The sequence below is a fragment of the Ostrinia nubilalis genome, chromosome 3, assembly GCF_963855985.1.
Source record: "Ostrinia nubilalis chromosome 3, ilOstNubi1.1, whole genome shotgun sequence".
Lineage (NCBI taxonomy): Eukaryota > Metazoa > Arthropoda > Insecta > Lepidoptera > Crambidae > Ostrinia > Ostrinia nubilalis.
In genome coordinates, this window is record NC_087090.1 from 12,544,474 (window position 1) to 12,558,751 (window position 14,278).

Consider the following 14,278-nt stretch of genomic DNA (forward strand, 5'->3'; position numbering starts at 1 on the left):
GAGTGCTATTTTTACGTCCATTGTGACAAATAATAAACAGGCGGGCATCAGCCGCGCCGCGGCGGCGGCGGTCGCGTACATCGGTCGATGTCGACGGCCGTGGTAGTCGGCAACCCTGCATCCCCGGGCTCCGCCGGCTGTGCCGCTCTATAAATACACAGCAGGTGTGGTGGGCGAGCGGGGCGGCGCGCGGGGCGAGGGGCATCCGCCTCTGCAGCGCTCCAAACCGCTCGCAGCGGCCAACGGACCTTAGCGACGCCATATCGATTGCGAGGGCTCCCCCTGTGGCGCGCCGCCTCCATTGTGCTCGCGCTGGGATGCCTTCTCCGGCCGTTTCCTGCCTCGGCCTTGTCGAGTTGTCTGCGTCGCCGAGCCGGCCCCCGCCCCGCGCCCCGGTCCCACCAGGACACGTCCGCCAGCTGCCTCCGACTACATAAGTGCTTCGCATCACGCGCGCCCTCGTAAAAGGTCCTCCTCGCTTTACCGCATGATGTCACGTACCCGGACCATCCCGTGTACATATACCTACACGTGCAATGCGAATTAATCCAGTTAACTCTGTGGTTGTTCACCCTGGAATCCCAAGCGATATAAGTTTTATCAAAAGTCATACAGCATCATTTATTTTTGCATTTACGCGTTAATTAACTCTTTAGGGCGTAATAAGCAACCGCAATAGGTAATGACTAATGGCCGTCATTCCGTTCCTGAAAATGTTCGTATCAATCATGTGGTTTGCAATGCTATTATCATCAGTTCGTAACATTCAAATACTATGTGATGTACTTATGACATTGGTCATTTGGTAGAGTGATAATTTTTAACGATATGTAATCGTTAATTTAGAAAAGCACCAAATGAGAGAAAAGACACCCCGCAGAAATAATACTTCAGATTTTAAAACTCCTGTTTTCAGTCAAAGCACGCGGTTTCACAGAACTTCTTACAATACCTTGCGTAGTTGTTTTACAAGCCATCATAAACTATCAAGCAACTTTGTTTTTTAAGATAACAGTCCTCGTAGTAAAATTTGGTAAGACAACATCATTCGGATAGCGAAATAATTTATAGCAGCGACCGCATTCGTGATAATCCGTGCTTAACATTGACAGTGCAGGCGTGGTCCTTTTATAGAGCCACCGGTCACCGCGAACGTGTCTATAAATTGTATAATAAATTCATAATTTTCGGTCGTTCTGCTGCAGAAAATGATCTGAATATGTAAATTTATAATGTTACTTAATTAACAACATGTTTATACCTAAATACTAGTTTTCAAGATGATTGATGCAGCGCATTTTCAATGGTCATACCATTTTGAACCTTACGCCTCTTGACTTGAACGCTCGCCCATTAGATAACCTTCCTTAGGCAGTATTTGAATATTGTAAGCGTAGCTTAGTACCACAGGTAGCACATGAAATATTACACAAAATGATGACCACTATGAAAGTACAAAATGTAAATCAATCGATTGCCTTCGTGTCCTACAACAATGTTTGTTACTCTAGTTAACTTGCATTTTTAGCTAACTTTTGCCTTCACAGTTGTTAATCACAAAATTGCATTAGACTGAATACTCTGATTCAAACCAATAGCGATCACGGTGGTGAATGTATTAATAATGTAGTGAATTAGATCATGAATATTACAGTGCGATTACTTCTACCCACTGACTTAGATTATAATCTGTCTGAAGTGTGCTCATACAAATAAACATAATACCTACATATTATCAACGTCCACTGTTAGTTGCCGTCTCTACATCTCATCGTGTTATAAACATATTATTTAGACTTAGAGCATACTTGTTCAAAGCATTCGTATTCATTCATCATACATATTATTGCATTTTGATGAGGTTGCTTCCTCCTAAAGTATTTCAGAAACAGCGGGCGGAAAAATTTTTCTTTTTCTTTTATCAGTAGGTAGGCGCCTAATCACTCGTAGTGATGAACATGAAAACAAAATAGTGAAATATTTTAGATAACCCTATTAGTGGTACTTTTATAAGAGTAAAAATCTCACGAGACAGGTTAATATAGCGATTTGTAATTCTGCAACTACTTACTGTCAGAACTCTACATTGTAAGTGCAATTAGCACACACTTATCTTACTCGTAGTTAACCCATCAATTAGACGTGTTTGTCAATTAGTCTTTTAGTTTTCACAATCAGTCTCAAGGGATTATCTACCGAAAGCTTAAGCCGTGGTCTGCTTGAGTTACGTCACTCCTGTCGGCTGACATTGACCCATTGCTATTGCAAATACTCTACAATCCTCTTATTTCCGACCGCTTCTTTGAAACCGACGGAAGCTTCTGAAAATGACACTCGGTTCTTTAATAGAAACCGACGGCTTCTGAAAATGACTCTCGGAGTTATAGCGATCAATGTTCGCAATCTTCGAACCACAAGAAATAATTTAATTTTCCTTATGTTTTATTAAGAGGAAAAACGTTTTGATCATGAAATATTTTAGATTCTTTGCTTTTTATAGAATAAAGCCACATCCCAGGAAAATATCAGGCTATCCGTTGTTAAATACTTTATTATAAGATTTCACACGAAGAAAAGCTGACTTATTTTCTTATAAAAACTATTAACATGACAAACTTAGATACAGTTAACAATTGTTAAAAAGGAAAAATCAGGTCTTAATTGAAACATTCTATTTATTGATACGTAATCTTTCGTAGACATCTACGTAGCTACGAAACTACGCATCTAAGAAACAATCAAACTTTCTGCTCTATTAGGTACTGAAATAATATGCCTGTAGCTTTTCTTGAGACCCGAAGGCATAGTGTGACGCCAGATAAGAAATAATAATACAGTAATACAAGTTATAATAATTAGTGTACCTACATAACATCCCTAAATCGAAAAATAATACCTTTTATAAAAGACATCAACGCCGGGCTAGTTCAACGGGTTTTATTAAACCCTTTTGAAAACGAAATTGATGCATGGATTAAACTTCTGTGACGTAAGCTTGTCGATTTCATTTCAACCGTGTATCGCTACAAGTTAAGGTCGATACTCGTGCGTCGGAGGAAGATTAACTACGAACATCTGATACCTTTGTTTACTCTTGAAACATTAAAAAGTAGTAAAATTATTCAGGTGCCCGACTGGTAGAGCCATCCAATCAGATTTATATAACATTATAACTTAGTTTAGGGTTTGAAAATTGGTTTTGTTAATGTGCCTATCTAGGCTCTTTGAAACTAGGTATAATAATTTCCTACGTAGTAAGTACTTATGGGTCCTAACTTTATCATAATTCCGCTTCTTTAAGCTTTACTAAAGCTTTGAATACTAACCTTTCACAAAACATACGCTTGCCCTTCCATACTATTACGCCCCGAATAGGTCGAAGCAACAAAGAATATCCAATCTCATTAGACCGTCGCCGAGCGGAGGTCGCCCGCTGGCTCCCCTAACCGCCGTCGAGGAGGACGAAAAACATCAACCGAAGCATCTCGCCGGACCCTCTGCCCGTCCCGCGCCCACGCGCCCTGCGCCCTCGCGGCCGCCACCGGCGCTGCCCGCTGCCGCCGGCCGCGGCGCCTGCTCGCCTCATTCAGGCCGCGACGCTCTCGCGCACACACGTGCCCGCTGCACGCCGCGCTCCACCCCTCGCCGCCCCACGCGCCGCGCGCCGCGAGCCCTCCCGGAACGTTTAACCGACACCGGCATTGTTTTGTTGCAGCGGAGTATGCTTCAGCAGATGTCCTCGCCGTCGAGCGCGCAAGTCGGCGAGGTCGGCTCTCTCGTGCGCCCCTTCGAAGGCCGGTTGTGCGACGCGTCGTCGGAGGCCTCCTCCGATGCCGCCGAGGAGGACTTACCGCAGTGCAAGATACGGAGAAATTACAACTGCGCCAAGTGCACTTACTACACGCAGAACCCGCGCGCCTTCCTTGTCCACACGCGTGACGTGCATTTCGAAAGATTCAAAATATACGATTGCCCCATTTGCGTGTACGCTTCTAGGCATCATCAGAAACTTATAAGACACATCAAAATGGTCCACGGAGCGGCCGCCACCACGAACATCAAAGTGGATGTCGAACTACCCGCCGCGACGGAAACCGCAGAACCGGTCGAGCGAATAGAGGACTTGCTCGAGGAAATCGAGGAATGTGACGATGACATTGAGATCGACGTCGATGACTGTTGCGAGGAGTCGTTCGAGGTCGACGGCGACAAATCCACCAACGAAGAAGGACTTTCCATATTGAAGAGTGAAAACAAATACTTTTCTTGCACCAAATGCAACTACGCGACGCATATAAAATCGCGTTTCACGAAGCACGTGAAGTACCACTCGATGCCGATGAACAAGTGTACCATATGTGATTTTCGTTCGCCATACAAATGGAATCTAGACCGGCACATGAAGAATCACGGTGGGAGCGGAAGCTTCAAGTGCTTCATGTGCAACTTCACGGCGGACATCAAGCAGAGTCTGACGTCGCACGAGCTGAATCATCACGCGTCGCCCGCGGGCCAATCGGTCGCGAGTCGCCGCCGCAATCGGGTGGGCGCCAGCGACATTATGAACGCGCTCGTGATGAAGGAGGAGGAAGGGAGTGACTCGCGGTCCTCCTGCTCGGCCTCGGTGAGTGTCGCCCGTGTGCAGAGGGCCGCGCCCGGACGCGGTGACGTCACTGCTGTTATCACGCCGCGCGATTGCACTCCGCCCGGCCCCGCGCCCCTGCATCACGCTGGCATCTGTGCATGTCGTCCCCACACCGCTTGCGTTGCATGAATAAATGCGTTCTGCACTGCAGTCGCAATTACTAACATAATAGTTGCACGACACATCCAACATTTTATGGGGTTGGGAGTAGTAATTTTATTTCTAGCTTAACTTTTTTTCATATTTAAGTAGTGGTTCCTACAAAACGTTGTTAAACGGCCACTTTTTCACTATTTTACTTACTTACTATATAGCAGTACAAAGTATTCGATATTTGTGTGTACGATGTAGATGGCAACTTTATTGTCGGGGAAAATTGAACCCGGAACGGCACCCCTTGCGCCCGAAGCGATTCTCCGCGCCACTGGGCCATCGAGCTAAATTCCACAATACGTATTTCATTTCTCGCATGCGATTCAAATATTTCTGTAGCATATTATTAAATGGGCGTAGTTACTTAATTCTAAAGATTGCAGTAAACATTTAATGAAAGGCAAATGTTACACATGTTTTCTAACTGAAAGATGGTGAACATAATTTATTAAACTTATTGCGTAAGCTGTTTTACACAGATAGGGAAGTTATTAACCTGTTTGTAATCTGCATCGATTGGTTTCAAACATGCATCGTAAATGTACATGGGGCAATAATTCTAAAGCTTTGAAATTATTTTCCATAGATAATTCCTAACTTTTTTATTAATTTTGTCAACGGACAAAGTAGGTAGTTAAAAACAATAGAGTGTGATGTGCAGTGCATGTAGGTACATACCTACTGTTATAATTTTAGTATGTGTTTGCACAGCATTTTTTAAATAAGGGCTCCAAATTAACTTTTTGGCTGAAAAGACGTCGATTTAATAAAAATTATTTTCTTTTTTTTGGTACACACTTAATTTGGATTGAACGTAAATCAATCGTTATACTCGTACATAATAGGCGGGCTTAAGACCAGAAGTTTTATCTACGTGTTGATGCTCTATTTGGAATAATTAGTTAGTCCACTCCGCGTTAAAGTGCTGATGTGTCATGAATGATTTGTGTTTCTTAAAGATTTACTACCTATTTTGATCAAATAACTTGATTATTTATTTATATTGGACAAGATTCTGAAAGTGTTCGTGAAAACCAATTTTATGCTTGGACGATGTCAAGCGCGCCACCTATCGCGTTTAGTGCGAAACTTATTGCTCTAAATCTCGCAACGGTCATGAACTAAATCGGCGATCGTTGGTTCAATGTAGGTAGGTAACGTTTTTAACTTAAGAATAATATTTCTTTAAGTATAAAGAATGTGGTGGAGAATTTTTCGTTTTGAATTAGGTATACGTACCATTCTTCACCCAAACGGCCTTTATCCTTACCTTAAGAAACGGTCAAGGCGAAAAGAATTTCAAGATTTCTTTTTTCTTCGCTAATTCCCTCAGGACCGACTCCACCCCTCAACCTTAACTTAGTTTTTTGTCGCAACAGTAAACATAGATAGATAGTTTTGTTTCATATGCGAATTACATGTATTTGCGTATTACTTTAAATAAATAGTTGTTATTTAATGTTTAAATAACTAAAGTAATAAATTAATTTTCTCTTTTTCCAGGAAATGGGTCTTCAATGTGCAGATAAAGAAATGTTAAGCTGCAACAGCGACTCAAACGACGCTGCAGATGGAAGAAGCAAAAATGCTTCACCATCACAGGACATTCAAAGCCAACAGTCACCCAATGCCGCAACGGAAGAATCCAAATCACACAAGAACAATAGAAAAGTCCCCAGGCCTTTACCACAGCTCATTCCGTTGCACACTTCTACACCCACTAATAATAAGACACCATCAGGTGAGCCCCCGGCGAAAAAATTCAAAGAAAACCCAAATTCGGAATCCACTAAAACAACTAAGTTCGAAAATTTACCTGTAGACATCACTTTGATTCCGGTTAACAACATTCCTATCAATACTAAAGAAAATGTAGGTCGTAAGAAAAATAATTCATTCTTTGACAAACTGAAAGAAAGATTGCTAACTGAGACGGGCGAGAAAGGATCTCTTATCTGCAAAAACTGTGGGTTTGAAAGTAAATGCTTATCTGAACATTCCGTACACGAGAAAAATTGCGCTTCTCAGTTGAATAAGTCCGCAACGAACACCTTACTTCCCAGTCTAAGTTCAACACGTTGCCAAAATTGCCGGCACCGATGTAAATCTAGTGCAGATCTTATCATACACATGAAAACGTGTAGAAAGATTGAAAAAATGGAAGATGACACCGTTGAAGTCAAAAGCCAAGACAGCAATGATGAAATCATCACAGTTCAAGATCGAGAAACAGAGCCACATCCGATGGAAAATGTAGTATTCGTATGGAACAATATTAACCAGGATTCCAACAAATTTGATACACCTCTTGATATAAATATTAATGATGATTCCACGCTCCCAGAAATGTGTAGAAGCTTCGATTTGGACATCGCGGAAGACAATGAAGGCATGAATTTGTCACCTAGTCAAGCCATGGGGAAAAAAGTTTTCAAGTGTCCACACTGTCCATTCTGGGCTTCCACTGCGTCAAGATTTCACGTTCATATTGTAGGACATTTGAATAAAAAACCTTTCAAATGTTCTCTCTGTAAATACAAATCTAACTGGCGTTGGGACATCACTAAACATATCAAGCTAAAATCAGCTAGAGACCCTGAACATAATGAGGCAAAAGTCCTAATGACTGATGAGACTGGCCGAAGAAACTATAGCAAGTACAACAAGTTCTTAGCTATGTCGGTTTTGAATGAGAATGGAGAGACTGTGTTCCATTACATAGACCAGAATCCTTCATCTCATCCGTCCATAGAGGGTATAGAATCTTACAATGACATGAACGACAACTTTAATCACACTTTAGAAGTGCAACCACTCAACCTCCAGATGAATCATTCTGATGGTGAGGCATTCGATAACCGAAGCATGGATCAGAAGAAACCCAAGAAAACATTGTGGAAATGCAAGAAATGCAATTACAGGTAATCTAGTTTTCTATTATTTTCAGTTTTACAAAACTTATCAGTCATCTCTAGCTAGATGTTTTTGATATTTTTGAAGATGTTTGCTTGATGTTAGCTACTCACATTTCTGTGACAAACTGTATCCATCTAAAAGTATACCCCGAATGAAGGTTTCATGAATAGAGATGTTAAAGCAAATCTTGAAGTGTTATGATTCAATTACTTATAAATTATTACGCCTTGTAGAGACCCATCCAAGGAGGCCCTGTTAGAACACGTTCGAGAACACTCTACAGCCGACGGGAACCCGAACGGGATGAAACCTCCCAAGAAACCGGATAACGTTCCCGACCCGGCAGACTTGGCTTATCGCTGCGGCCACTGCAATCAATTATCGAACTGGAAACATGTTATACAGGTCAGTACTAGATAAGTTAGTACTTTATTAGGTACATCAATGAGTACACTATTTGAATGAGTATGGCCTAATTGTGTCTATCGAACAGAATAAATTAACAAACAATATAAATACATTTAACTAACATAAGTTAAGCCACTCTTTAATGTATTGACTTATTTATAATTCTATGTTTCAGAGACACTGCCGCCTCAAGCACGATGGTATTATCAAAGTCATAACTACGGTGAAGCCGAAGCCAGATCCAGGGTTGGGACTGAACGACATTCACGGAGACACATGTAACAAGTGTCCATTCAAAACTAGCGACAAAAAACTATTACTAGCTCACCTCCAACAACATCAGCCATCACCACAATCTATTTTCAAGTGCTTCTTCTGTCCCTACTTTGTTAAGGATGAACACGAACTGATTCAACATCTCATCCTGCACGGCGTCAATGAACCAGAAGAATACATAGCGAGAGCAATGGGTGCTAAATCTCCAATTCCTGAGCCAGCTTCGAATTCGACCCCAAACACGTCATCCACAAAGAGACACAAATGCACCGAATGTCCTTATGAAACCAACAGCAAGTCTCAGTACATGTACCACGAGCAATTCCATCGACTTCCAGCGGACACGCCCTATAAGTGTCCCGAATGCAACTACAGTGTATCAAAAAGACATTTGCTACACCAACATTTAAGAGTCCATGGGATAAACTCCAAGAAACTTGAAGCTGAATTAGAGTCTAAAACTGACTTGAGAATTGAAATAAATCTGGACGAGATCCCATTTGTTTGGGTTTCGGCAAAGAATGAGTTCCATAAAATGTACAAATGCCGTTACTGCTCGTATGTGAATTCTCAAAAATGTAAAATTCCTAATCACGAGAAAATCCACTGCGTTGTGTTTGAAAATAGTGAAATGATAATTTACAAATGTTTGGAATGCAAATATACTTGTGACAGTGCTGTAAGACTAGCCGAGCATTCAAGAACCCATGGTGAGATTTATGGTCGCATTTATTGCCCTGTTGACGCCGATATCCCCGATGAGGAACAGATCGCTAAGTTGCGTAAAGTTATTGAAGCAGAAAAAAACACGACTTCGGAAGGAAATAAGGAAGATGAAGCTGGTGATGAAAATAAAGAATCCAAAACACTGTATTTTTGTCAAAAATGTCCAGCAAGATTCTTTGCTGATGAAGAACTCAAAAACCATGACAATTTTCACAATAATTCAGCTTCACCGCATAAATGCCCAAGCTGCGAATTTTACGTTCCCGAGAAAAGTGAGCTCAGTGAACACACTGCAGTGCATTCAGATGAATATCATACAAAAACTAAAATGCTAAAGTTCATTCACAGCTGCAGTGCAGCCCACAGGCAGCCTAATCTGGACATAATTCTTAATTCAACCACAACAGATATAACGTGGGGAGTGTCTAACCCGAGCAAAAATTACAATAACGATACCCATAAAGGATCAAACGAGACTAAACCAGTGCCAAAACAATACGCTTGCAAAGAATGCCCAGCTAGATTTATCAAAAGTTCGGCGCTTACCGGTCATATGGCACTACACGGCAGTAATTATCCACATAAATGTAAATTGTGTAGCTACGCCGTTAGGAATACAGGCAATTTGGCAAAACATGTAGCGTTGCATGAAAATGACGGGAAAGCGTCTAACTGTGATTACGAGTCAGGAGACGACAATATGGATTTCAAAAATATACCCTTATCAGGGACAGATTTATTTCAACGAAAAACAGAAGCTCAAAAAAGAGTGTTGATTGATAAAGACAAATTGGTTAAACCAAATGATCATTTTCCGCCTGTGCTGCAAGCTGATCCTCAGTTCGGATACCTGATGCACGGCAATCCAGAGTTCATATACCCCACTTATCTGAAAAACGGTCGCCAGAAGGAAAAGCGTTACAAGTGTCACAAATGTCCGTCTGCATTTGAAAAACGAGAACAATATAAAATACATCTTTCACTGCATGGTTCCAAACAAAGATATAAATGTGAACTTTGCGATTACTCCGTTAAGTATTATGCCAACTATGTTCAACACATGAGAAAGCATCAAATGAACGACGAAGCGCAAGCTGAAAGAAAGAAAACCAGTAATGGTGTTATTGAAACTGAAACTCAAGAAGTCAAGCAGGAAGACACCGACAACATAAAATTAGCAATTAAAACAATGCCTAAAGGTACTCCCAAAAGCGATTTTCAGCAGTTCTCATTCAGCGATCAACAAACTCTTAGAATACTGCAACGCAGACGCTCATTGAACAACAGTGGCAAGGAACAGTCTTCGCCATCAGATGTATCACATTTGAAGGACCGGAAATTACACATGTGTTTACTGTGCCCGTACACAAATCAACGCCAAGACGCTTTGTTTAATCATTACAAACGGCATGATGATACTGATGTTTCTAATTTAGGTAATCATAAATGTAATTTTTGTGATCTTGTAGTTGTACAGTCACATTTCCTCCGAGACCATTTGAAAACACATTTTACATACCAAAAGACATTGACGCCGGAATGTTATGTCGCTAATGAAAATGTGAGTTTCACTATCACAAAAGTCGATGATGAAGATGATGCACCTATTGATCTCAAATTAGATATGCAAAGCAAGAAATTCAAGTGCAATGAAGACAAAATTTTTGTTAAGATACAAACGGGAGAACTTATGGTTGAATAATAATATAGATGTTATCAAAATGATATAGGTAGTTTACTGACCCACGTAAAATTAATTATTGTTATTGCAAAGTTCAAGACGAATTAGAACTAAAAAGCCAAAAAACTGTAGTTGATATTCACCAAAGTGTAGCTTGCCATATTAGATTATAGCAGTTCTGGCCATTCGGATAGGTGTTAATGAGCGTTAATAGAAATTAAGTAGATCTTTACTTAGAAACTTAGACCAGGGCTCTTATTTTTGAAACATTTCATCTCTAACCGCATCCGAAATCACACAAATCGTATACGAATTCGTATGCCCTTACCTAACTTGATGTAACTGATGTAACGGAAATGGAATTCCAATGTTTCAAAAATACAGCGCCAAACGGATTTATTAAGTACTACATGTTAAATTAACTGGAGCATTAAGTTAATTCAAATACATTTAAGGAAATATGTAGAGATTTAAGGTAGATCCACAACTCCACTTCTTATCCAGGAAAGTGTGATAACTAGTCCAAATTTTTAGAAAGTTTCTATTGCGAAGTTTGTCCAAAATGTTACCATATTTACTTGGATGTTTATAAATGCTGAGAGTATCTAAACTAAACAAACTAGAACTTGTACTGACTGACTTAATCTGAAGTATTGTAACTACATAAATATTGAAAAAAAACTATGGCAACAATCTGATCTAATAAAACAAAACCATAGACAATAAAGTGTACACTGATAATTTCAAGGCTAGACAGTTTTTATACTTTGGTAAAAGATATTTAAAAGTTATTAGAAACCTGAATCTGATTGTGAATATTATAACTTAGTACTTGTTATTTTTAAGAGCAATATGTTAGTCATTTACATTACATTCTTAATTAATAGTGTTTAAGTTTTAAGAAGCTTCATTATTCTGTATTGTTTTCCTCAGATAAATATGACTCAATATAAAACAGCATAATCACATAATTATTGATTGTATTAATAATAATATTATTTTGCTTGAGGATAGTAATAATAGTTGGTTATTTGAGTATAACTAAATGCTGGCACTCTACAGTGTCTGATTTATATTTTACTTGGTCCTAAAGGACACATTCCTATTGTTATTAAATATTATAAAAAATATACAATAATTACTCAACATAAACATTTGTTTCACTTTTACGAATTCTTTTATTATGATAAAAAATTCAACTAATTTTGTAGGTACTACATAGTTCACAAAATAAAAGTTACAATATTACTTAAAGCAGATAATTTATTATGTAAAACTAAGGATGCCTTATCTACTCAACATGATTCCGTATCCATTGGTAGTTATAAGGTCAATGCATTAACAGCAAACCAAAATATCATAATTCATAATAAAAGGTAGTAGAATTATTTGATACAACACTTATTGCATCTTAATATTGATAAACACACTATGTTAATCTAAGGTTGTAGTAAAAGCAGTCTTAACAGAACTTCCAACGGTTTCCGCATTCATTGCAGAGGACAAAAGTGGTCATAGGTTCATCAGAACTTCTGGTCTGGAGTTGATTGTAGGTGCAGTTCTTCTTTTTGCATTTGCCACACTTGAGCATGTCAGTTTTAGTTCCCTGGACAGTAGCCAGTTGAGCATCATCGATCGCCTCTTTGATAAACTTCTCTCTGAGTTTCTTCATCTCATCACTTGCCATCTCTTCAGGAGTCATCTTAGCGAGTCTAGAGGCTGCAACAACACCATTTAAGTAATTTGTTCTTAAAGTAGGATTTTTAGGGTCCTTCAAGTTAGCAACTCGAGATCGCACTCTATTTTTGTATCTCATGTCAGTGTTTTTAAACTCCATGTAAATGCATTCTTCCAATTCTTCAGCAAGTTCTTCAGGAGTGGCACAAGAGCTAGGGTTTTCACCATCAACCTTTAAGGCCTGTGTCAACAGTTCACGGCATTTCAGTCGTACAGCATCAGTTGTATTGGATTGAGGTGGAAAGGAAGCTGGTAACTTTTTATCTTTCTCCTTATCATCCTTCTTTTCCTTGTCTTTGCCATCTTTTTTTGATTTAGATGAGCTTCCATTGTCCTTGGATGGAGTGTTTGGTGTTGAAAGAAACTTTTTCCAGTTCTTTATCAGAGTTTTACATAAAGAAATTACCTCCTCATCCTTGCTAGACTTGCGAATAGCATTCACAGTCATTCCAATTCTCGTTTTGGTCAACACGTCCAAATTGATTGCCATAGTCTGTAGAGCCTTCAAAAGTTCAAGAGCTTCTTCTTGGCCCTGAAACAATAAAAAATAATACATAACACTTAGGCCTTAGACTTGTTTTTTAATGCAGGCTTGTTGACATGTAAACAATATCAGTTTTTCCCTACAGGTTGTCAAGTAGGTACCGCAAAGCGTAGGTATTGGGAACAACATTTAGCTTTTCAAAATGTGTGAAATGCGAAGTAAATAAACACAACACTACATCATATCATAACATGTGTGTTTGAATTGTCAATGTTGGCATTCATCTAAAATTCTTTACATTATAGCCCTGTTGAGAAAATAAGCTTGGTGGAAAATGCCTCAGGTTTGATTTTCATCTATCCATACCACTAGTAACTGCACCTACCGTGCCGTCATCCGATATCATTTTTGTCAATTTCTTTTGTATTTTCATTACATCTTCTTCGACGCTCATGGTTGCAGGTTATTATTGTAATTGTATGAATTCCCGCTTAAAATCAGCAACAATTACAGGAAAAATTGATAAATCGACCACCACACCGAAAATATAACTAAACCATAGACTAAAAGACATTGCTTTTTGTTACAAATCCAGAAGTCTATACCCAAAGTAATAGGAATATACAGCCTAGGTATATAATGAAAATTACAAAGGAGTCGCTTTCAAAGTTAAAATGAAAATATGTTATTAAATTGCAGTTTAATGCATTTGTTTAATCTTAATTAAATGAATGGTGAATCATTATATGGGCGGTGACCTGGCTTTGCAAAATAGATCGGCCAGACAGTTTAGCCCTAACTCTCCCTAACCTCGAAAGATGGCGCTGTAAACGAGGCATTTTTTTTGCCCCGCGCTATGCGCTACGCCCGCCCGGCCATGCCCGGTCCCGGTCAGAAATCGCTACAATACATATACAATATTCCTGCAACTTATACCTATGTATTTGTTTTCTACCCTATAATCCTTAAAAAACATATAGGCAGAGACAGGAGCCTACCATGACACGACTTTGTTCATGCTATTGAACAACCTACATTGCCGTGCCGTACCATTTTTTTTATCTACGAGGAAGCTCTTGGCCTGTTTTTCACCTGATGGTAAGTGATGATCAGGCCGAAGGTGGAAGCGAGCTTCACCCGGAATCCTCAACCACGGAGGAACTGGCTATCTTACCTCTAACTGCCGGAACACAACAATGCTGCTAACATTGTTGTTATAGCGACAGACTTAGGTAAGATGGTGGTGGTTAGC

General features: G+C 39.7%; 2 protein-coding genes across 4 annotated transcripts in view; one reads left to right on the top strand and one right to left on the bottom strand.

Moving 5' to 3' along the window:
* LOC135087971 (zinc finger protein Xfin-like) overlaps positions 1-11,957 on the top strand; it is a 29,104-nt gene extending 17,147 nt beyond the window's left edge. For all 3 annotated transcript variants that reach the window (XM_063982840.1, XM_063982841.1, XM_063982839.1), the window contains exons 2-5: positions 3,716-4,624; positions 6,302-7,719; positions 7,948-8,119; positions 8,298-11,957. In XM_063982840.1, coding sequence (XP_063838910.1) covers positions 3,722-4,624; positions 6,302-7,719; positions 7,948-8,119; positions 8,298-10,826 — 5,022 coding nt within the window. In that variant the 5' untranslated portion in view covers positions 3,716-3,721 and the 3' untranslated portion in view covers positions 10,827-11,957. The remainder of the gene's footprint in view (positions 1-3,715; positions 4,625-6,301; positions 7,720-7,947; positions 8,120-8,297) is intronic.
* Positions 11,958-12,050: 93 nt separating this feature from the next.
* LOC135087972 (transcription elongation factor S-II) lies at positions 12,051-13,594 on the bottom strand. The gene is made up of 2 exons (XM_063982842.1): positions 13,412-13,594; positions 12,051-13,074 (listed from the first exon to the last, which is right to left on the bottom strand). The coding sequence occupies exons 1-2, from the start codon at positions 13,478-13,480 to the stop codon at positions 12,268-12,270; spliced, it is 876 nt and encodes a 291-aa protein (XP_063838912.1). The 5' UTR covers positions 13,481-13,594; the 3' UTR covers positions 12,051-12,267.
* Between the last annotated feature and the right edge of the window lie 684 nt (positions 13,595-14,278).